General features: G+C 40.3%; 1 protein-coding gene across 1 annotated transcript in view; it reads right to left on the reverse strand.

Annotated features, from left to right (window-relative positions):
• Nucleotides 1-25,750, reverse strand: part of EXOC4 (exocyst complex component 4) — a 558,486-nt gene that overhangs the window by 499,497 nt on the left and 33,239 nt on the right. The window contains exons 4-6 of the mRNA XM_075515833.1: nt 14,485-14,669; nt 12,191-12,300; nt 1,236-1,479 (exon numbers count right to left, since the gene is read on the reverse strand). Coding sequence (XP_075371948.1) covers nt 1,236-1,479; nt 12,191-12,300; nt 14,485-14,669 — 539 coding nt within the window. The remainder of the gene's footprint in view (nt 1-1,235; nt 1,480-12,190; nt 12,301-14,484; nt 14,670-25,750) is intronic.

Here is a 25,750-nt window from a genome sequence, read left to right on the forward strand (position 1 = left end):
GGACAACCAGTAGCCATACAACCTCTCAAGACTGACTCATAAAACAAGTATCAAGCATACACTATGCTCCATCTTAGCATCAGAAACTAAAATTCTGCCTTCTGGCCCACCCAAAAAGCTTGTTGTAATTTCACCGAGTTATCAGTACCATAACTCTATGAATTCTTCAAAATTGTTTCCACAGCAATGATAACTATAGGATTTTTTAAAAAAGTCTTTATTAAGCTGAAGTTTTTCTTGGGAGTGATTTTCCACTACAAATATTACCTATAATTAAGACACACATCTTTGTTTTCATTTTTCTTTTCCACCATTAATTCCCTTTGGACAGTGATCATTACAACGTGCAGTATCACAAATTAATATTTCAGCTAGAAGTGATAGCTAGCCCTTATGGAGTCCTATTTTCCAAAGAACAGTTCTAGTGAATCCTGAAGAACAGCAGAAACATAGTTCTCGGTTGGCTTCCACACCTTGCTATTAATGTAAATGGTGCTGCAAACCAATTAGACACTTGGCCATATATTTACTGATATAATTAGTTCCATATATGATTTCAAAACTTTGCACCTGCATCAGCTTAATTGGACTCTGCTACAGTTGAAATAAATAACTGAGCTGAATCTTCGCAAGTCATAGTACGTAGGAACTTAAAAATTTCTTTGGCATCAGCACCAGTGTAAAGCCATGATTCAGTGCAACAGAAGAGGATAGTATTTGTTTTGGCACCAAGTATTCTTTACACCATACATACCCACAATCTGAGACATCATTACAATTCAATCTGTTGTAAAGCCGCTTAAATCGAAAAGGTTAGGTTAAAAAAAAATAAAAATCAAGTGCTTAACATTATGCACCTCTTGCTAGTTAAATAATGCTGGCTTCTACTGTGCTTCCACCCTCAAATCTGCATTTCAAACATCTGTTAGCCAAAAAATTCTCTTCTAGGGCCAAGCACAGAAGGAAGCATCTCCTTTTCCCACATCTTTAGCTGAGAAGCAACAATGCCTCCCCTTTCTGAATCCATTTCTTAAATTCCCAAGCCTTTCAGGTGCTCAAGGCACAACAGTCTTTCAGTGAGACGCAGGCATTTCTGAAAATTTTACCATTTCGGATCTCTGCTCCTGCAAAAACATTATTGTCATTCCTTCAAACTGAGATTAACAGATGTGATGCCCTTCTCCAGACTTTTTTTTTTTTCAGCAATCAAGGTTCAGTGGTTGAAATGTCCTTACCTAGGCTGATTTTCCTGGGACAGATTCTCCCCTCTCTGGTAACCATTGTCCGCCACCTGGGTTGTGGACCGCTTAACAATCTGCTTGAGTTCTTGTTCTAAGCGATCCTGGATGGCTTTCACTGTTTCAGGGATTTTTTTCAGCTTGGCCAGCCCTTTGATGAGTATGCCCATGAAGACAGTGCTGTTCTCCTCTGGATCCAGTTCCATATCTTCTTTAATTTCCAGAAGGCTTGTTTCTCGCACTGGAATACATTTAAAAAGGCATAATCCAAGATTTAAACTATTAAAACCAATACTTAGTGCCATGCAGAAGCAGCATATTAACTCCTTTGCCTTCACAGAACTCTCACCACTTTGAGCAACCAAGGAATAAACAAGGAAACCAGCAACACTCAGATTTTGGGGGAGGAAAACAGTGGATATTTCTGTTTGCTTGGAGGGTTCCCCATACATAAACACAATACCCTGCACATTTGATTGATTTAGAAACAGAGATCATTATGTAAGTTACGTATTAGTTAGGAAACAGAGTAAGACTGGTGCTATTAAGATATCCATAAAGGAGAAGGTATTATATCACTACAAATCCCCCAAATGTGTTTCAAGGAGCTAAAAGCCCTACGTTTCTAACCCAGCTGTTTTTCTTTGCTATATCCTTCACAAGAGAGGAATTTTCATTATAAACACTATGAAGCTTAACAGACTTCTGATGAATTCAGCAAAGTTTACACTGCCAAAGTGAATGATTGTTTGATGTTATCCTATTCTGCTTTATTACATCTGTCAAGGGGTTGATGAAGTTACTCAAATCTTTTAGCAAGGCTTCTAAAAAGGAAAAACGAGAAGAATTAGAGCGGATACTGTGGATACAGTCCTCCTGAAGTAACAGGGATTGCACAGGGAGAAATTCTGTTGCTAAGCGACAAGAAAGAGAAAGGCAAGAGGTACTATGCTTGTTTTAAGTATGTTCATTAATCAACATTTCTTAATTTACAGATAACACACAGCAACAACAAAAGGATGTCTCTGTTAAAGACGGGGTGAAACATTTAATAAATATATTCAAACACTTATGTGAAGGAAGGGTCTTCAAGGCAAACTCAACTAAAGCATCTTGGAAAGTCTACAGTCATGTGGCTTGTTAACAGCCGGAGTGGTAGTGCATGGACAAACGGCACTAAAGCATACGGCTGAATCTATGCCATCCACCATACCATACCCTTGCGGAGAAATTAAAACCTAACGGTTGTTTCATCTTACTGGTACTGAACTCTGATAACAGCTGTTGGACGACAGATGACTCCCGTGGTTTCCATTGCTCAACAGATTTTTTTTCACTTAAACCAAAACTTATACAAGAACCTGAATAAGTGTCAAGAGATCCACCAGAAGGATTTAAATGACACGGCAGAAATGAAAAATGGCATGTCACAAGTAGCATGCAGCCCTGTAGCTGTCTAAAGCTATGACACGCCGAACAGAAGAGCATCAGCACGGCATAAGTTAGCACAAGATCAAGAAAACAATGTCCCAAAGAGCCCGTAAGGTGCCACTTTATAAACAGCTTCACGACAAAAAGATAACACTTGTTTCACTGTCAGCTTACACCAACCTCCACAGCAGAGATTGTTTCTTCCCGTCAGTGTAATCCCAAACACGGCACCTCCAGCTCAAACCAAACTCACCGTTCACACGCTCTTGCATTCAACCCGGAGCACCAGCACCACTGCCAGGTAAGAGCGAGGTGAGAATGGATCCTGTGAGGTCATCACACATTACAATGGAGAATGACATCAGGTTTTAGGTAATCAACATCAGGGGGATCAAATAGTGCCTTTTTACTCTCTCTCACACACTTTTTTTCAAATTAAAGTCTACTTAAAATTGTAATTTGGGCAAGTTATGGGGTTAGCTTAGCCAAACACCTAGAAACACCCAGAATATATTGAATTTAAAACAAACAAACAAAAAAAGGATAATATAGGAGATACTTCAAACACGCATAAGCAATAATACCTACTAGAAGTTAACAACCGAACGCACACATATTTCTGCCCGTAGCTCTCATCTATTGCACACCTTTCAACCCATGAGGCTGCAAAGCACTTTGTGCGCTGCGTACATGGTCTACCCACTTTGTTAATGCTACTTGTTATTCTCAAAAAAACACAGCATGCCAGGCACAAAAACAGAAAATGAGCTCTTTGGAACAAGAGCTGTGGAAAAGACAGCACTGGAAATGCTAGAGGAAGAAAGGTTTTAACTTACTGTTTTTAAAGAACCCCAAATATCTTGTTCCTCTGAGTTCAATGCAAAGATTTCACAGCCTAAGCAACCTTTTAGAGGACAGGTCCCCGTCATTATGCTGCAGCCCCTTTGTAAGCAGACTGTAAATTATTCTTAATATCACACAATGAAAACCCAAGAGGGAGGAAATACTGCTGTATCCAAATGCGAGGACAGCATTTAAGGGGACTAAAGGCAGTAATCTTGCTGAGAACTCTGCCAGCACACGAAGATGAACGCTCCTCCATTTTCAAAAGAGCAAACCAATTTTGAACACCCTCAAATAGCCAGGACATTGATTTACATCTCTTACAAACAACAGCAAAGTGAATAGTTCAATATCTAGTAGCAACACACTGGTATATAAGTTTTGTTAGATCTGGTCTTTTGATAAAACAGTAGGGACCGTGTTTCCTGCACATTCTGCCTATTAAACAGGTATCCTGGGTAGCTTTGGGGGCCCATTTATCTGTAAGATCTGACAAGATCCCAACCCCGGGCAACTGAAGATGTTCTTCTTTTCCTGGGTCTTCCCCACTTCAAACACCCTCTTCTGCCATTTAATGTCATCAAGGGGTTATTTGACCACAAAGCTTTGGCCCAGGAATGAGCCCCTCCTGTCCTCTACCTCTTCGAAAAAGGCATCAAAGCAGACAGGCGTTTGTAAAGAAGTTCACCTTTAAAATTGCAATCCCACATGCTATTCTCTGTGAGCAGAGGAGCTCCATGGGTGAAGGAAGATGTCCCTACAGATCAGCTCTCAGAACTGAAAGCTTCGTCTCTATTTACTCTTAAACTGAGAATATGAATGACTTTGTTATTCATCTGTATCAAGACAAAAGCACAAGACTGTCAGAACCTATTCCTAGCTTTCTACATTCACCAGTTTCTACCTGAAATGCTTCTGTAAAACATGCGTCCCTTTAAAGGGGTAAGGCCATCGTTCACGCCATAAGCACTTGCTTGACGCAGAGAAGCCATGAAAAATTAAATTATCCTAAGGATGTTTGCAACAATTATTTTTACAAATTATTCTAAATTGTGGGTCTGCTATTCAGATTTGATTTGATTAGTCTCTTCTCCGTTGTGATTCAAAGAGAAAAGAAGGGGAAAAAAAGTCCTACTTTAATTAAAAACAGCGTCACTGTATTCAAAAATAATACACGTAGAAAACACCAAAGAAGAATTCCATAGGATTTCTTCAGTAATACCAAGAAGTAAATTTCTGCACCCTCCTTGAGAGTATAACAAGTGAAATGTGATGTCAGCGAATGAATATTTTAAAATTTAAATTATTACATTTGCCTTTCTCCACCATAAAGAAGCCTTTAAACTTCAATGTGCAGTTTTATGCTAAAAAACAGCCTCAACAAACTGCTTGGTTGTCCCATCTCAGCTATCAACTCTTGTACACAGCCCCATGCAAACCAACAGAAATACTAGATTGCGTGAAGTCTGATTGGGGCTTCTGCAGGTCAGTTTGACATATAGCCTGAAATGTTTTTAGTTAAACTGACCTCTTTGGAAACCTAAATTTCAGTATCACTTAATGATTTCAAGTGGTTTTCATGGTTTAATTGCATTCCAAGACGACACCAAATCACTGAATCACACAGAATGGTTGAGGTTAGCAGGGACCTCTGGAGGTCATCGGGTCCAACCCTCCCGCTCAAGCAGGGCCACCCACAGCCAGCTGCCCACAACCGTGTCCAGATAACTTCTGAATATCTCCAGGGATGGAGATGTCACAACCTCCCTGGACAACCTGTGCCAGTGCTCGGTCACCCTCACAGTCAAAAGGCATTTCCTGATGTTCAGAGAGAACCTCCTGTGTTTCAGTTTGTGCCCATGGCCTCTGGTCCTGTCCCTGGGCACCACTGAACAGAGCCTGGCTCTGTCCTCTTTGCACCCTCCCTGCAGGTATTTATACACAGTGGTAAGATCCTCCCTCGAGCCTTCTCTTCTCCAGGCTGAACAGGCCCAGCTCTCTCAGCCTTCCCTCATAGGACAGATGCTCCAGACCCTTCATCATCTTCATGGACCTTTGCTGAACTCTCTCCAGTGTGTCCATCTCTCTCTCACACTGGGGAGCCCAGCACCAGACCCAGAACTCCAGGTGTGGCCTCACCAGTGCTGAGTGGAGGAGAAGGATCACCTCCCTTGACCTGCTGGCAATACTTTGTCTAATGCAGCCCGAGATACCTTCAGCCTTCTTTGCAGCAAGGGCACTGTGCTGGCTGCTCATGTTCAACTTGATGTCCACCAGGACCCCCAGGTCCTTTTCTGCCAAGCTGCTTTCCAGCTTGGTGACTCCCAGCATGTCCCCGTGCCTGGGGTTGTTCCTCTCCAGGAGCAGGACTTTGCAATTCCTCTGGTTGAGCTTCATCAGGTTCCCATCTGTCCATTTCTCCAGCCTGTCCAGGTCCCTCTGGATGGCAGCATGACCCTCTGGCATACCGGCCACTCCTCCCAGTTTGGTGTCATCTGCAAACTTGCTGAGGATACACTTGGCCCCAACATCCAGATCAGTAATTAAGATGTTGAACAGGACTGAACCCAGTAGGACCCCCAGGTGTACCCTGGGGTAGACTGCTAGTTACCGGCCTCCAAACAGACTTTGTGCCACTGATCGCCGCCCTCTACACCCAGCCATTCAGTCAGTTTTTGATCCACTTCTCTGTCTGTTCATCCAGCCTGTACATCAACCATTTCTCTATTGGGATCTTATGGAAGACAGCGTCAAAGGCCTTACTGAAGAGCAGGCAGACAATATTCACTGCTCTCCCCTCATCTACCAGGCCAGTCATTTCATCACAGAAGTTTATCAAGTTGGTCAAGCATGAATTCCCCTTGGTGAAGCCATGCTGACTATTCCTGATTATTTTCTTGTTCTAATGATCTCTGAAAACTGCTTATGAAGCAGAACATTTAAATATGGTTTCTCAAAAGCCTCCCAAGACAACAGCCTAAAGGAGTGATGATTTTTCCATATTCTCTAATGAAATATGCAGCCATTTTCAAAAATTTTTCATCACTGAAGTGGTGCATCTGACTCCGTGTTCAAGCAGTCAAAATTCTACCCTCAATTTATATCACTAGAAAGTTGAATCATGTACATCATTGATTCATCACCTCCATAGTTACAAAGGTGGAAACTTCCCTGATGGCTCCCTGGTTTGACGATGCCCTATAAAAACATCTGTTCCAAATGATGATACCCTCATTTGTATAGTTCTGCTGTTTCACAAGAAAGAAACCTGCTGCAAGAGGCATTTTAATTGCTCCAGTCTGATCCCCAGAAAAGCCAATGTTGATAACTCATTTAAGCAAAGCAGCTAAAGAAAAGGCTCTTGGGTCTTGTTTTTTCATTCCAATGAATGGTCAAAATTTGCTGCTACTCATTACAGAAGATTTCATTAGCTGTGTGCTTTTATGGGCAACTAGTAAAATTTAATGTACTATTTTCCATGATTTATGTCCTTTCTGATTATACCCTTTCTGCCTTCAATCCTTCTAGAGAAAAGGATGCAAGTTTATAGTGCCCCAAAGGCATAATTTAAGATTTGAAGAAACGTCACCTGCTAATTTCTGGTCCTGAATCCTTGTTCTGACCCATGCACGGAGACAATGAGCAACAAATGGACAGTTACTTTAGAAATGGGTCCTTTAAAAATTTTGGTCATTTTCATCTCTGCCTTACTACCAAGCCCAGAAGAAAACAGGTCTCAGAGATCAATAACCTCAAAGCCTCAAGGCAAATCTCCTCTTTCTAAAACCGTTGTTCACACAGTTCCATCTATAGCTTTAAGGATGTTAGTCTTTCAATAACAAAGGCATTTTAATTTGACAAGGCCACTCTTTCAAATCCATTGTAACAACATTTCATCCTCAGAAAACTGTACAAAGCAACTCTGTAAGCCACGCTCAAAATCCTCCTAATACACACAAGCATGAAAACGGAGTCTCCAAATAAAAAAAATAAGTGCATGGTAGTCAAATATCTCATGTTGGGACCATGTATAAGAACAACTAATGAAATTATACAGGAAGAGTGACTAAGCGTTACCCTTTTGGCTTTCATCACGAGAATCTAAAACGTCCTCGATTTTCCCTTCCCTTCCCTTCCCCGAACACACACACAGATTACACACATCAGCGCTTAGCATCAAGTCAGAACACAAACCATTAGCGAGGATCAGCGACAGAAAGCATGGTCCTGCAAAAACAGACCCACAAGAAGTTCCTTCATAGGCTTTCGTGTTTATTGTGTAGTTGCAAACCCTTCTTAAACTGCAGGAACAGACTTCCTCTTAAACATTCTAGGCACAAAAATTTACCGGGAGATAAGGACAAACTCTGCTTTTTGTGCAGCACTGCAATGATAGCGGGAGAGAATCAGACTCACCGCTGGATTTTCTCATCACCTTCCGATCAGGTCTTCAGTTGGGTTTGTGCAAATGCAAAACAGCTAAAACAGGAAAACTCTGGTTCAGTGAGGGGAACATTTAATTTTTAGTACAAATGATATAGAAAAATCACCCAGCTGGTGTCAGATCCTCAGGTGAGGTTAATAGGAAAAAAATATCTTTTATGTATTTGTTGAGCATGTTTGAAGTGGAAGCAACTGTGACAACAAACAGAGAACGCCACAATGGCATTTTTAGAGCCACCTTTAAGGTTGGACTCTAAAGCTCTGGCTCCTGCAGGTATTTTGCAGGGCCAAGTTCACAAGTCTCCAAATGTTTTCACCGACACAGAAGTACTTGCGTTCTTGAAGAAACAGAGCCAGGAGCAGTAACTAGACTTGACCTTAGAAGCCACCATGCTGCTTGGATCTAGAAGCTACATTTTACCCTTAGAGCTGAGAAGTATGTGTCACTGAAGTATATTACCTGTCCAGCATAAAAGTTACATATGCCATCAATAACAATATCAACTGTCACCAGCTCAGCTCATCTTTGTCCAATTTGTAAAAAATATTCTCAGGAATTTTTCAGGAAAGGGTGCTCTCGGGTTTGCTATGTGCTGGGTGAGCACATTTTATAGTTCCAGGAAGAGCCTGGCAATGCAGGAAACCTTCATAAATACTCTTCAGAGTACAGAAGGTTCAAGCAGAGAAATATAATTTAAAAGTGAATTTATTTCTCTGAACTGGCATGAAGGGAAAATGTTACTGGTGAACTGCCATATCTACAATCCTCAGGTGAACATTACTGAAGGTTTTGTTTATTTTAAATGCAGCAGGAACAGCTTTAATTTCCTTATAAAGATTCTACAGCACAAGGTAACATCTCCTTTGGGAAGTGAATGCAGAAAGGACTCAAAATTTTGGCATCTTTGCTGAGATGGATTGAATGAGTCAGTGCTTTATAATGATGTGCATTAATATGCACGGCCACTTTGTTTCATCAATAAAAAGCCAAAGAACTTAAATGACTAAAGGCAGAAACAGCTTTCGTTATGCATACACATAAGTTTTAAATTCTCTGGTAGTTCCGCAGTCCTGGAAAAGGCTACTTTTAAATAAAATTATGTGGAAAAAATATACATAAGTACATTGTGCACTTGAAGCAAAACCATATGCATACGTTATGCTGATCAAATGTTTTCTGTTACAATCTACATATTTCCCAGTCTGAGGGACACTTGCCCAGCACTTCACTGAATGATACAGAGTGTAACGAGGAGCCAGGTAAGACATTTTCTGGTGCGTTGGGCACGAAGAGCAAGAACAGATCTGCAGAAACGAGAATTTTTAAGGCAGACTCTCAACTGACCTATACCGATTTACTAGAGTTGAGGATTAAGCCATCAGAGCCTTTGTTTTCAGGCATTTGGAGTAAAAGGAGCGATGCCGTTTTATGTTCACAAACTGCTTCGTTCTTAGACACCACTGCTGTGGTTCTTACCTGTTGCTTGTAGCCTAGAACTTTCATTCAAACGTGGTATGAAATAACTGTTTATCAGGGCATGTTAGGACAAGTGATTTTAAACACCATCAACACTGCATCGAGCAAATAAAAAATAGAACTTAGTGATTCTCAGAAGTCTCAAATGAGTCAGAAAACACTTATCTAGCTATGCTCTAGCAATGCTAGTACCACTCCTTTTGCTATCACAGGTAACTAATAACCCACCTTTTTCTCTTCTTACACATGCAAACATTGCCTGGTATACTGTGGAGGGAACCACCAAAAAAAAAAAACCCACAAACAACCAAACCCACAACCTTTTTTATTTGAAAACATAGTCTCACTACTTGTGTAAGAAGAAATGTCTGAATGGCCCAGGTAAGCAAACTCCAAACCTCCCTATTGTAACTGGAGCTAATACATTAAATAGGGGTCCCATGTCCTATTCTAAGTAAAAGATGGTGGAAAAGAGTCTTGGCCCCATCTCTGCCAATAAATGGGATCAAACTAAGTATCTTGCACTTTGCTCCTTCCTTACAGAAGGGGCATCCTTCATGTGTTCGTTTACCTTTCTATCTTACATAATGCACATCACTCATGCTTTGTAGAAGGTTATCTTCAGAAAGTTTATAAACATCCCCATCAGATGGATAACCTAGGCTTACTTTCAATTCATTTTGGAGAAGTTTTATCAAAATCTGGAATTTAGATTTGGTTCCAACTGCAGCAAGGTAAGTGGTTTTGTTACCTCAAAACTGAAGTTGGTTATTTTTGGTTCTGCTCCTCAGAAGACTTCTGTAACCAACAACTGTGAGTCTATGTACAGGATGACACTGTTTATTCCTATGCAACCTTGTTATCATACAAAGTCATAACCACGGTGGGCAAGACTGTCATGGATGATCACAGTCAGTTCGGTACAAAAACTATCCACTGAAAGTCAGCGCAGCAAACTTGAACTAGACTCTGTTCAAGGAAAAGGGCAGCACATAAATGGGAACACTAGGATCAGTGCTCATCAAGCCCTGGGCTCTGAAAAAGCAGTATGCCTTGGGACTTTCCTTTACAGACAGAATTGCAGTAGTCCATCATGAACACTAAAAATGCTTTTATCTTTACAAACAGGTTTACAGCTGGCTACAGCTGGGGAGAAAAAAAAAAAAAGAAAACAACTTCTTGCCCAGCTTTGGATAATAACAAACCTCTTACCAATCTCAGCAGATGCAACGACGATTGGCTAGGCTCTGTAAGTCTTAAAGGTGACAAGTGTCAACAAAATTCTTTTCAGAGCATATTTAAGGTTCATATTACACTAGCAATGAAAAAACAACTAAGGAAGACACTACAGGTACTGAAAGAAGGATAGGATTTCCATTCTTCAGTAGGTGCACCTCTTGCTGTCTATTCCCCACCATAAGGCATAATGGGAGATCACCAGCAGCTCCATAACTTCAGACTTGGTTTTTTTCTTACTATACAGAGGACTAATATTTTAGGTGGAAAATAATGGCAGACTCTATACAACTAACTCACTGAAAAGGAAGTAGGTTAACGTTTACAGCGGTGAGACTGGGATTCAGTTTTTTGTGGTTTATTTCTTCAGCTCCCCAAAATCACGTGATCTTTAGCAAGAAACTGAACTGAACTTCTCACTGATCACAGGGGAAAAGAACAGGAATTCTTCAGTTTTGTTTTCCCCTGGAATTTTCACACTTCTCTTCCAGGTTTCCATGACCAAGCTGCAGTTTCCAGCTCTGAAAGTTTGCCTTGGCATGTCACAAGTGACTTCTGACAAACCTCCACTATGTAGAAACACAGTCTCAGGCTCTGAGGGACCAGCCAACCCTACAGGAGCGGGGCTAAATAACAAAAACCCCTACAAGAGTAAAAGATAAGAATGATCAAATGAAAGCGTCTAGGAGGCAAGCATGACAAGAAAAAACAGAAACAAGAAGACACAAATAAGGCCAAAAGAATTAATAAGGATGAGAAACGAAGGGAAGATTCTCTGCATTTGAGGAATACTGAAACAGTCAAGTTTTGAAAGGAAGGAGGGCAGAGATGTAGGTCACTTCCGTATTACTCATTTTATGCATTTGTTAAACAAGGGCAACCCCACTTATTAATCCACTGAAACAATACCAGGATTAATTCCCCATCTGTGCAGCACTTTCAAAGCCTCATTCAAAAGCACCAGTGAAACTGAGTGTTTTACTCAGTGTTTGTTCTAGTAACAGGTATACAAAGATCACCACCAGATTATTCCTGTGTACAGACAGACCTTTAGTCAAAGTTACAAAGTTCCCACAAGGAAAAGCTTTGACCTTTTGGCTCCAACACAGCAAAAAAACTTCTGCAACATCTACACATGCCTGCCAGCCTACATTAAATAACGTCGAGGAGACCTCTATGCAAACTGAACTGACTGTAAATATCTTTTCTGCTCTAGATATCTAGAACATGATCAAGATCAGAACAGGCACAGAAAACTAAGTGTATTTAATTGAAGCTGATGGGGCGGGGGGGGAGCGGTGTTAAGGATTATTTGCCAAAAGAAAAAGGCAGATATGGCCAAGTTCTGCCCACTCACTCACTTCATGACATTGCACAAACCACTGCCTAACTTGTTGTCTCAGGAATTCCCACCAGCAGCCATCCATGAAGAGGGGATGATATGCCTACTACTACTCCTGTAAAATCAGCTGAAGATCTACAAATTAATTCTGTGAGGAATGCATGTGACTTAAATACTCACTGCTGGAGCTTCCAGGAGTACTGAACTGGGAAGTTTCAAGGAACTTTCGAGGTGTAGACAAGTTAGTAACATCCAGAAGAGGTACAGGAGGGACATCTTTCACAAGTGAACTGCGTGAGGGGAAAGAATTAAAGCAAACAGTTTACTATTGTTTACAATCTTAGTTCACAACAAATAATCCATTTATTTCTTAAATTTGTAAGCCTAAGCAATAGATATACATAACACACAGTTTTGATACAAGACATTTACAAAAGCTAACTTAAAGCACAAGTCCACAGATGAATACGAGTGGGTGTGTGTATATACACATTTCAGTGAAAAGGGAAAAACCCAAAAAAGCAATGATGAGGGAACACTGGCATACCAAAGACAAAATTTGGGATCCCAAGGCGTCTCTGAATTTAGTAGCACTCTAGACTAGACTTGTCTGACTGGTCTCAGCAACACAATCAGGACACAGGCACGTTGGATTTGCCATAGCACGTGATTATTTCCAAAGAGACACATTCACCTCCAGCACATTAACTACTGCTAGCATGATGATAAATTAACATGGCATTGTTAAGACCTTTCTGGAAAACTACATAGTGAGGAGAACAGATGCTCAAATTTCCATGGCTTCTGTCAGCTACTTAATCCCTCAAGGTTTTCTAGGCCCCACTAGAAACCTCCACCCCTTTTCCTCCCCTTCAAATTCAGGTTCTGTGAACACCTACGTGCATCTCTCTCCAAATGAACCTTCTTACTCAGAAAGGAAAGATTTTCTACTTGGTCATTTTCATAATAAATTCACATAGTAGTATTTGCCAAAAATGTGTCACACTGCCCCAGCTGCATAATGAAAGGCAGGTGGCAGGGGAACGCAAACAAGAAATCATTTTTAAGAGAAAAGAGTGGAGAAGGCTCCTATAATGGAGTTCAGTATGTTCCCTTAAAGGTCAAAATGCTTACAGAAACCTGCAAAGACAAGGGCTAAGCTTACTATCCCACTTAAGAACCACCTATACTCGCTATACACCTACAATACCATACTTACAGGGATTAGCTTTCCAGCTTAGCAATGTTACATAGAACACACTTAAAACCAATACAAGAAATAATTATAAACATTATTGCATCCTGGGCAACAGCCAGTCTAGGGCAGCACACTAAAACAAAGCAACAAGACTGTCCTTGATGCAAGAGTTCATGTCATCAAATATCAATGATATGCAACAGGGAATGTGAAAAAAAGATAGAAAACGAGAAAAAGATAAGGGTCCCTGCAGCAGTCGTACAAAACCGCAGTTAATTAGCAGTTGCATAGTCTGGGTGCACCAAAGCTTTGTGTCTGTTTTTAATTAACAAGATGAGTAAGGAAGAGACTGATGACTTGCTAGCAATCCTCCTTCCTAGAAATTTCAACTCCAATCAATCCTTTATTTCACAAATTCATTTAATGTAAGTTAGTCTCTCTCCTCTTATTTTTGGTAAGCATTTTTTATTCCTTCTCATAATAAAATGCTAATTTATCTTTTCTCTGCATCTTTAGCACATGCTGACACCCCTTTCGCTCCCCACCCCTGTTTATTACCTCTCCTACTCTACAAAAGTTATCTTCCAATACTGTGTCACTCTTTTCTAGCCACTAGCTTTTCTTCCTTCCCTCCCAACAACTCTATTGTCCTCAAACTTAGAATTCGCAAAATTAGGAAAAAAAAGCCAGGCACCTATACCTAAGCTGAACTTCCACTGATCAGAGGCACCAACCAGGTAAGAAGTTTCAACATCTTTAAAACACCTTAGAAACACCACCCAGCCAAGACACTGCTCAGGCACTTCCACATTGCAGCCTCGAGCTAGTAACCTTACAGTTAGCTGGAAGTCTTTTAAACCTTGGACGTTTGCTAGAAAAGATGAGCAATTTTTCCCCTGTGTTCTTCCCTTTGCCTGACCTGAGCCTCATGATCATGACATTTGTAGGAAAGGTATATGCATCAGAGAAGGAAAAGGATGCTAACAGGAACTGACCTCATCATAATTCTGTGGGAAGCAGCAAAAAACCAACAGAATCACTAAGCAAAAGTGAAAGAACGAGAACAGAATGTTCACAGGCTTGAAGGTGCATCAACATATTCAGCGTTTTTCTGCTCTCCACAGCCATAAGCATGAGAAATTTGCTTGCCAAAAGTGAAAGGTTGAGGTGTAAGTTGATGGCACTCTCCCAAGAAAGCTTCTACTTATGAAAGGAAAAATGTTGTCCTCTTCCCTCCCAGACCTGTTGCCCTCAGTTAGCATCACACCAAACCCACCTTATTCTCCCTTTCTCCTTGTTGCCTTGTCCTACTCGGTTAGTTGATTTGATGTAAAGATGACGGTGTAATTCATCTATCAGGACTAAGTGCATGTTCATCTTCTTACTGTGGAGCTCCAGCCTCAGATCACTCAATCCCTCCACCTGAAGAAGGGGACCCTCCAAGGAGTCCACCGCTGACACCTGGAAGGAGAACACATGACAACTTTTAAAGGTCAATTCATTCATCTCTCAGGACTTTTCCCTTTGATTAGGGGAGTGTCCAAATACCATAGTGATTCTATCCATAAACACTTTTAAAGCAGAAAAGGTTTAAGTAGTATTTCTTTATTTCTATTCCTACAAGAAAATTCAATATATAAAAAGGGTCCAATATCCAAACAACTCAGATGTAATGAGCAGTCTTCAAATATTTTGAGCATATGTATAAAACAAGTTAGTTAAAACACAGTTCATTAAACAAAAATCAAAGCATGGTTTATCACAAAATAAGAGGATTGTCAAGTAGAAAAGTGTTAGAAAAAGATACTGACAATGATGTTTGATTGTCTTTATTCTTTTCATTACAGAACACCAACAAAACATAATTCCCAATTCCATAAACGGGGAGAAAATGGCTTAAATTTTATTTGGCTAAAGTGATGTCATGACATAGCTGAAAAAGCTTAGGAGGCCTCATCTTCTAGCCTACATGTCATGTATGTGTCATGTAACTACACAATTTAAATAAAAATCAGATTAATGAAAGCTATTGCTAGTTCAAATGTACTTTTGAACTCTAAAGAGTGTGAGGTTTTTTGATACTCGATTATTAAGGCTCAAATTAAGGAAAATAACTTTATACAAGCAGTGGAGTACCAGGCAGGGATCTAGACATGCAGTCACATAAAACAGGCCACAGGTAACATTTCTCTGCTGATGCACTTCAATAGTGACCAGCTGACATCCAGTGGGCCCTAGACCAAGGAACCTAATTCCCATTTATATCCTAAAAACAAACATGGACAAAAGCCACCAGGAATGACAAATCAGCGCATAAAAGCAATACTATCAATTTGCATCTCTCCCACTTTACTTGTTTTCCTACTTATTTAACAGAGCACTTCCACAGTTACTAGGATAATAATAATAATAATAATGACATCCCTCTGCAGTTTCCAAAATCTCAGTGCTGATGTTGTAAGAAACTAGAAATAGCATGTTTTGCATACAGAGATTTAAAATTTAAAAAGAAAAAAAAAATCATTCCCTAATAACTGAAGATACTGTGAAATAAGTGAATAGTGAAATAAGACATTTGGTTGCACTTCAGGATCTAAGTCTATAGCAAACCTGTCAGCTAAACATTAAAAATGAAAAGCAAGGAGATACAGTAAGTAGACAGCCAAGCTAAGGTCTGGTCCCTTAATACCAGTAAATATTAACTATGCTGAAAGAACATCTATCAACAATGTATTACTTTGCTTGCCTCCAAGTCAAGAATGACCCTGAAATAGCTTTGGGGCAGTCAGGCTTTTTAAATTAAGAGCAGTTTCTAAGAGGAAGCCGCACTTTCTCCTTCCTCCTGAAAAATTTTGCCAAGAAGTCCCTAACTATGAAATTCTTTTCTCTGCATGGATGATGAGAGCGTGCACTTGCTGCCAGTCTTTAGGAGAGAGCTCAGTCTTGAGAAAGACTTTGTGTCACAGTATTAATCAGAGAGGACTGCACAGGCTCCTCCTAAGCCCACCAACGCTACAACTTCAACAGCAGCTACGGGCTTCCTATCACTTGACACAAAGCACTACCCATCCTCTTTCTTCCCAGTATCTATTTGTGAACAGTTACGGAAGTTTGGCCATAACACATCACAAAACCACACCACAGATGAAGCAAAAAACCAAATTTGCTTCTCCGCAACAAGCTGACATGCCAGAGTACATACAAATAGAGAAGGCTCAGCAGGCATGCAGACGCAGCTTGGAAACCTTTGGCAGAAGTTTAAGTGCTAATTTTTATCTTCTTCCTTTGGCAGGTAGAGATGCACCCCAAATCTCCCAACTCCAAAGGCGCTTTAACCCCCCCCGTCACTTCAGGGGAGTTGCAGGCATTCATCACTGCCCTGAAAGCTGTCAGCAATTTCACCAAAGCAAGAACATGATCAGGAACAACATTTGTCAAACTGAGAAGCTGAGAGATGAAAATGCAGCGAGGGAAGAACTGAAAGCAAGCAGGAAAGTGACATTAAAAAGGTTCCACAACATCCAGGAAAAGTATTATCTAAAACACAAGCAACAAAAAGTTAAAGCTTCCCACTTAGATCATTTGGCTCTATTTTTATCTTCTCAGTTCCTAAAAAGTTAGTTATTCTCAAAACTAATTGTCAAGACCAACATACAGCGCTCAAACACGGCTTTTGAGAAACAAAGGGAACAGTCACTCATTTATTGCACTTAAAAAAAAAAAAAAAAAACACCACCCAAAACCCCCATATTGTTATGCACTGAACCTTCTTCTTCTGGAAAAAGCTGCTTGGTTTTTTTGGTGGGGTTTGTCGGGTGGATTTTTTGACGGCATTTCTGACACTTCATATTTGCAGTCAGACAAGCTGGAAGTTATGTCCTTGATAAATGCCACTTTCCCAGTGATTGAACTTTACAGGTAAATAACACAGGCAAGTTTCAACGTTATGCACACTTGGAGCCTTTTAACTTAAGGCGGCCCCAGTCCAGTAAAGCCTCACTTAACCACTCTTTTCTTTTCCAATATTTCATTTCCCCTTAACGCCAATTATCAAGACAGAGAAAAACTTAACGTTCTGAACAGTTTGGGCCTGGAAAGTAACTACAGGCTCAATCCAAGTTCATGGAAGTCAAGGTAAAGTCTCCAATTGGTTTAGGTGGCAACAAGCATAAACACTATGTTAAAAAAAAAAAAAAAAGAAACCAAACATTTTTCCCTTCTATTGTTGTACTTACGGAAAGATGGTTTAAGTCCTGGCAACAAGCAAGCTATAAAGCAGCACCCCAGATTATATTTCAGAATACAAAATATGAGATTTAAAACATTTGTCTAATTTGTGTGCTGGATAACCTACCACAGAGCAGTAGCATAAGCAACTAAAATGATGCAAAGATGTCTACAAAGAATGCACAAAATTAAAAATACACTACAGATAGATCTAAGAATGGAACTGTTACAAGAAAAACCTTGACAAGCTTGTGTTTCACCTTACTATCCTGGGAAAGATCAGTTCTTAAAACTCTTTTTCAGCAAATAACCACACTGCCATCACAAAGGCTTTGCTGTCCAGAAGCAGGGAGATAAACAGTTACAGAGATGGATGGAAAAGAAAGGGAAGCAGCAAGTGAATAGGAAGAGCAGTAATAACAACGACAGCTCTGTTGACTACTTGGAAACACAACCAGAAGTAGTTTACAATCAGCTTTAAATAAAGTCCGAGTATCCATCCGGGCCACGTTAACAAGATGGTCAACTACCTTGAGAAACAGTGAGGTTACAAAGGAAAATCACCACGGTGGGTCAGCTGAGAGCACAGCCAATGCCACGTGCAGCCCAGAAAAATAAGGCGAGCACCGAGAGCAAGACTAGAAAGCAATAAGATTTTTTTAATTGAATTCACAATGGGGACTATGTCTGTCATTGGCAAAGTTTAGATCAAGACCAGAATTTTATGCCCCCACTCAGCTAGTAACACACCATCACTTGTATTATGCAAGAGACCCAAATGTATGATAAAAATACTTTCAACTTTGAAGATCATAGAGATTTATTTACTTTTGTGTCATCAACTCATCACTCAACTTGGGCATATCATTTCAACTAGTTGTTCTTAACCTCTTCTCATTTCAAACCCTGATATGCAAAAGGAGATAGATGAGTGGGAGACAGGCTGCACAAAGCAGTAACAGGTCAGAGTACAACACAAATACTGCTCTGCAAAAAAGTATTGCTGTTCCTCAAGTTAGTAGTGATTCCTCCAGTTAAAGAACCTTAATTTAGGAGAAAAACACGTATTTTTGCATTTCTGTTTTTTACTGCGAATGCTGCTCCTCTGCTTAGGGTATAAAGAACAAATCAAGAAAAAGGTACATTCTAGAAAGAAACTCAACTGTTGGGGGTTGAATGTATTTATATTGCTAGCACCATTCCTAAACATAAAAAGCTTTTCACATTTTAAAAGGCAACTGTCTCCCTCCCTCTTGAATACTAAACTTTAAAAAAACAGGGACTTTATATTTAAATTGTATCTATTATTTTTCCACTCATTTATTACAAAGTTATCTGGAGTCCTCAGCCAGACAGAAGCCCTTCACTTCTAATTATTTGTATCGCTTATTAGGATTTTAATTTTATTACTTTGAACAATTAAGGATAGAAAAGCTACAACATTTCCATATCAGTTTTAATATTTTCAGTACATTATAGCAAGTGTTGGATTTTTTTTCAGTTCACCAGGCAGTGTTTTAAACGCTCACTTCTAAAAGCAGCAGTGCTGGGAAATTAAACAACTCTAGATTTAGAAACATAGTATAAACCATCCTCTTGTCCATTGCTAGAACAACCCAGCTTCTCTGGTTGCTATTTTCCACCATTCATCTCTGCTTTACAGAGCTTGTTGTACATCAAAATTAAGAGGTATTTGAGCCATCTTATATGGCACCTGCCATTAAGGATAGCGGCAAGGCCAAAGGCTACCCACACCTACCGAAGAGTGATCTCAAACGCACAACTGCACAGTCCCCATACACTAGGACGAGAAATAACTGCAGTAGCTCAGAAGCACGCTGCGGTCACTGAGTAAACACCGATGCGTAACGGCACCAAGCACAGACTTCAACATTTTCTGTCAGAGCAAGTCAAAGAATTCTGCAAGTCAGGAATCAGCATTCATAGCATTGCTAGAATAATATACTGATCCAGCTTGGAAGGAACCTCCGGAGGTTTCCAGTCCAACCCCCAGTTCAAGGCAGGGCTACCTTCAATGCTAGATCATGGCCTCCAGTCAAGGTTTGAAAATCTGCAAGCATGGAGCTTCGCAGTCTCTCTGGTCTCTTGCTCCTGGTGTTGAACTCCTCTCATGGGGAAGAATTTTCTCCTTATGTCCAGCCAGTTTCTCCCACAGAAATTGTTGATGGTTGCCTCCCATTCGTTCCGAGAGGCAGCCTGGCTCCATTTTTCCTCTAATTCTTTTAGATGGTCACAGGCAGCCAAAAAAATCACTCTTTTCTGCAGGCTGAACAAACCAAATTACTGCAGCATCTTCTTATACGTTGTGTGCTGCTAACCCCCACCACCCTGAGGGCTGTCCACTGGACTCGCTCCCGTATGTTTCCTTTCCTATACAAGAAAAGGTGTGTACCCTCCTTGTAGAGGGGCCCCCAAAACTGGACTTGCCTTGATCTTGGCTATGATCCTGCAAATGCAGGAGTGGGACATCCAAATACTGGGACACAATGTGATTCGGCACAATACTGTGTTATCCAAAAAGTCTGTGAGGGAACCAAACCTTGTCTTCCCTAAGTCATTACCATCCTGCACATACACTGAACTGAGGGTGCAATTAATACACCACCCCTGCTTTTTATTCCTTATTCTTGCCACGGTAAGCGTGTTGGATAATGAAGATTAAAGATGCTATAAAACATGCAACAGTATCACATTTAATTAGATTTTCTCCCCTCAGCTTAGACTAGATTTCCCAAGTAGTTACCTGGTTTTTAATACTCTTATGACCTACTGTGTGCTATTCATACTAACAAAAGGACTAATAGATGTAGAATTGTATATAGAGCGGAAGAGTTATCACTACAAGACTCTGGTTAAGACTGATAATGCAATAGCAGCCTTTTTCAGAGAACCTGAAAATTAGATGTACAGAAGAGAACTACGAGTGGTTCAAGGGTCCAGAAAAAGCACCTGAGGGTCCTTCAAGCCTCTTTCTTACACCCGCCTGGCTTAGCTAAATGGAAATGAATAAGTGATTTTTTTTTTTTTTTTTTCCCCTGAAGGTGGGAGGTTGGGGTTAGATAATGGCATAGTGTTTGAGTACCTGGACACAAAGATAATTATAGGTAAGAGAGCTCCCCAACATTTTTCTTTTGGCAGAGGTTGGGGTGCAGAGAGGAGCTACAGCAAGAGAAAACAGCTGGAACGTGAAACAACAGGCAAACATCCTGTTATTCTTCTTTAAAAAGCTGATTTATCATGAGCAAATAGTACCAAAAGAAATGGTAGGTAATCCTTACCAGCACCTTTTTTTTTTCTTTTTGTTTTTTAACTCTGAAAGATGTCTACCTCTCCCATTGAAAACCATATTTAAATAAATACAAAATAACTGTATTTAGTCAAATAATAATAAAGATATTGGCCTGGATTACATAGAATTTAGGTTAGATAATCTGACAGTTATTTCTGATGTTAAAACCTACTTATCTATATATACTTATTATTGTACTTATTATTGCCTACAATACAATGAAATAAGCCTGAAAAAAGAGCTCTGCTTTGTATGAGCTAAAAATCGCAAGTTTATAGAAAATAACCATGGCATCAGAACCATTATGCAGCTTGTTTAAAGGTCACAGTCAGTTTATAGTAAGGCTTAATTACCTTAAAAAGAAAATGTAGCTAAACATTTGCCTATCACAACATCCAATTTGGAAGGTTTCAATTTAGCATTTTACAACAAACTAGAACCTAAGTACTAGCAAGATATTTGTTAAAATTCTTCTTTCTTTCCTGACTTTGGCCAAAGTTTTCCTATCTGCTTGCAGTTAAACCTACATATTCCCTTAAAAGGTTTTTCAAGAGTATTTTAGTTTTCCAAAAAGCATTGTAAAATAGATGTGAAAAAGAGGACTTTTTTTTTTTTTTAATTCTAGACCTCCACAATCCTGGAAGTCTATGAGCAGAGATAAAATGAAAGCCCTCAAGTAGGTGCTTCTTCAGGGCAAGAAAAACAGAATAATGGTTGTTCAAACTAGAAAACTAAATGCTTTCCGTCTGGGATACCAGCCTATTCTGAGTTCAGACAACAGATACGAAAATATGAACAAACAACTGAGAAAGGTTAAAAGAAAACAATGTGGTAGGTCACAATTTGAAAGAAAAAAAGTCAAGTCATGCACAAATGCAGTATGACAAAAGGAAAAAAAGCTGAACCCTCTGAATAAAACAGCAAATAAATAGCAGCAACCTAGAAGGTTTCAGCTGCCTTGCTGGATGAATAAAGACAATGCTGACATTTAAAAGGAGGAGAATTGATCTACTGCTTTTACAAGGAACTCACTTTCAAAAGGTACAGGAAAGGAAAATGACAAAAAAAAATAGCTTGTAGGTGTGTAGCCAGATCTAAACAAGCAGTTCACTAAATTCAATTTACACCTGACCTGCATGAGAAAAGGATCTAACCTGAAAAGTTTGCTTAAGAAACAGGAAGGTACTCACACTCCAGCTGCTGGGATTTTGCACTGGGCAAAAAGGCAGAATACCTACAAATGATGGTGTCTATACAAAGAATTCAACACATGATAAATTTAAGAGCAGACGATGCATTAGAGAACTGATCCTCCAACCTTCTAACACCGTAACTGTATCTAAAGGATGCTGAATTACACATGGTAAGGAATTTTCCAGTGGGTCATTTTGGTTTGGGGTGGCATGTGGCACCCCTGTTCCAACATATCTAAACAAACCAGCAACTGCAAGCAGCTGGAAACACATTCTTGGAGGGGGACCCCTCTGAGGGACTGTGGCATGGGGGTGACCCATGCTGGAGCAGGGACACCCTCAAAGGGACTGCAGTTTGTGAGTGACCCACGTTGGAGCAGGCACTCTAAGGAGAAGTGTAGCAGAGGAAAACCTGAAGAACCAAAGTGCTGCACAGGAAACCAGTAAGAAGCAGAGTAGCAGAAAGAAACCCTTACAGATGACACCACCTTTCTGCGCCACCCATCGTCTCATCAGCGGAACTGCGACAGATTGAGCATAAGCCATGGAAAAATAAGTTGAGAAAAGGGAAGGGAGTAAAGGGGTTGGACTTAAATTGCACCTGGAGAAGAGTGAGAAGACAAGTTTACTTAAGTGTTTTTTGATTGTGTTCTCTTTTTTCTCCACCTCAAAACCCAAATCACTGATCAGAAGTTTGTGTTGACTAGCAATAAATTAAGCAAGAGTTCCCAAAGTCGAGGCTGTTTTGCCTGCAAAATTCCCACGTTTTCCATGGATAATGGAGAGAATCACAGTATCACAGATGGTTGAGGTTGGCAGGGACCTCTGGAGGTCATCTGGTCCAACCCTCCCGCTCAAGCAGGGCCACCCACAGCCAGCTGCCCACAACCGTGTCCAGATAACTTCTGAATATCTCCAGGGATGGAGATGTCACAACCTCCCTGGACAACCTGTGCCAGTGCTCGGTCACCCTCACAGTCAAAAGGCATTTCCTGATGTTCAGAGAGAACCTCCTGTGTTTCAGTTTGTGCCCATGGCCTCTGGTCCTGTCCCCAGGCACCACTGAACAGAGCCTGGCTCCGTCCTCTTTGCACCCTCCCTGCAGGTATTTATACACATTGATAAGATCCTCCCTCGAGCCTTCTCTTCTCCAAGCTGAACAGGCCCAGCTCTCTCAGCCTTTCCTCATAGGACAGATGCTCCAGACCCTTCATCATCCTTGTAGAAGGGTCTAACATCCAGAAAGCAGAAGACTGTTGAGTACTTTGAGCCTCCACTGCTGGAAACACATAATGAGAAACTGATTAAGCCTGCTTTTAAACTGCATTTATATTTTTTAATTAGAAGCTTGACGTAAGTCTTATCAAGTAAGACTTGTATTTCATCTGTAAATGCATTCACTATTTTGGTTGCAAGGTGAATCAAGATGAAGCTGAAAAGTTACTGCCTTTGAGGGTGGGACATCCAAATAACGGGACACATGGAAAACTTGCACCCAGGCTACACTTAAGAAATCCAAAGATTGGGAATTGTGTGCTACCAAACTGCCACAGGCCAGTGTACAGCATAGTGTGAATTGGTATCAAGACAAACTAGTGAACACGAGCTAGCTAAGATGACCCTGAACTTAAAGAACATCCAGATGGTCCTAAAGCAGGGAACCTTTAGCTAAAAAGCATGGAAAATATGAAAAGCACACAGATCAGAGATCGCTATTGCTGACTGTCACTGCCTCCTTCCCCTTAAAAACAGGAAAAGGAGAAAAGGTACACAGGATGTAAGGATTAATGAGTAGCTGTAAAACACTGATGATGAACAGTACCGAGTGCTGATTAACATACTGGATATTAAGATGATGAAAGAAATTGCTACCAATTTTGTTCACCTTTAAACCGCCTTGTAAGAATTAACAAGCTAAAAGCAAACAAATTGCTATAAAAGACTGAGGACTAAAGAAGATGATTCCTTTGCAATATTTTGGAAATAGCTGAGGTCACTCCTCTTCTTGAGATAAAAGGATTTGCTGACCAAATGATGCAGAAAGGGGGAGACTGATGCAGATGTCTGAAGCAGAAAGGGGGAGAAGTTTGAAAGATTAGTTTGAAAGATTCTGAGCTACACACACACAAAAAGTGCTCACGTTGCAAGAAAACAGCTCATCCTGAGATAAGTAGTCAGCGTAAGCTTATTTGATGGGGGAAGGACAGGGAAAATGTACATATAGGAAACAGGGTAAAAGGGTTACTTTTTGTTTGTGGGGTTTGTTTTCTCTTAAACGTAGCACCTTATATTAAGATTCCCACCAGCGCAGTCATCAACATTACTGAAATGCAACCACGTCTACAAAAGGAGGCAACAAGCAGCCGGCATATGGCACAGTGCCCAACAGTAAGAAAGTATATATGAAGGCTAAGGAGTAACACAATTCTTTTTTAATGCCTTAACAGAGCAGAAGAGTGTTTTCCAGAGAATCAAATTCCAGCACGCTGAACTCCACAATTTTCCTTTCTAAATCAATCATCCCATCTAGTCTTACCTTTTTTTTTTTCTTTTTTTTCCCCCCCCTAAAAGGAAATTTCAATGTTATCAGTTACAAGGACGGAGGAGGTCTATTAGATGAGACAGCCATTTCCCTACCACTATAGCACTGCCTTGATTATGTTATGTTTTACAAAAGTTACTTTTAGATCTCCTGCTGATAAGACTACTGCTCCTACTTCATGAAAACATCAAAACAAACCTGTTATAAACACATTAACGCAAAGTGCAAATGTCCTTTTTCTTCAGTGTTTAAATGGCAATGACCCAACCTAACTTGTTTTCCTCTACAAACTTTAAAATATTTATAAAATTATGTTCCTCACTTGCTGTCCTTTACTCCAGCTACATAAATTTAATTCTTTCAAATTTGCCTTAGTCCTGTCACCCATCAATCATTCTACTTCCTCCTCCACTCGCTGTAATTCATCAATGTCTTTCCAGTAATAAAGTGCTGAAACCGAAAGCAGTGCTCAAGGAACAGAGTGGCTAAAAACCACAAGAGAGGATTATCCAACTGCTTACTTGACTTTAACACAACCTATGAGCAATTTCAACAACAGTATGGTCAAATGACTTCCCTGAAATGGGAAAATCAGAGTATCTACTGGCATCACAGAATTGCCCGAGACTTTTCCCATTAGAGTGACAACTCGATGGAAATGAGACATGTATTGCCCCAGTACCTGTGATAGTTGTGTGCCTCAAATCCTCAGTAGCTCCTGGGCAATAAGATGAAATCAGCAAATCAAAGATTCAGTACCATCTACAAGAAGCACGTCAGACAGCTCAGCTACAGAACTCACTGCCAAAGGACAGCGTTGAAGCCAAAAGTTTAAATTGGTGCAAAAAGTGACAGGGACAAATTCAAGGAAGAAACAGCTACTGAGTGCTACTCAACACAAAAAGACACCAGCTTTTCTGTCAAAAGCTGCATATTGCCAAGTGCTGGAAGCTCGGAGAGTGTTTTGGGAAAAGATTGCTATTGCTTGCTCTGTCCTTACTCCCCCTTCTAAGCATCCTCTGCATCAGATACAGTATTGGCCTAAGACCACCTTTGGTCTGACCTTGTACAGACATCTATATTAAATCTCACTGGAGCACTGTCACGGACTAGCAATACAGCTGTAGGTATCCTGAAGGCAGCAAAAATAATAAAAAAGGCTTTTCCTTCCACTTTTCATTTCCATACTTTTTTGTCTCTGATTTAATGCGTCCTCATTTAGTCTTAATTGCCATCAAAAGTATGTTTTTTCTCTGTCCCAAGTCTTCTC

Source organism: Mycteria americana, chromosome 1 (assembly GCF_035582795.1).
Source record: "Mycteria americana isolate JAX WOST 10 ecotype Jacksonville Zoo and Gardens chromosome 1, USCA_MyAme_1.0, whole genome shotgun sequence".
NCBI classification, from domain to species: domain Eukaryota; kingdom Metazoa; phylum Chordata; class Aves; order Ciconiiformes; family Ciconiidae; genus Mycteria; species Mycteria americana.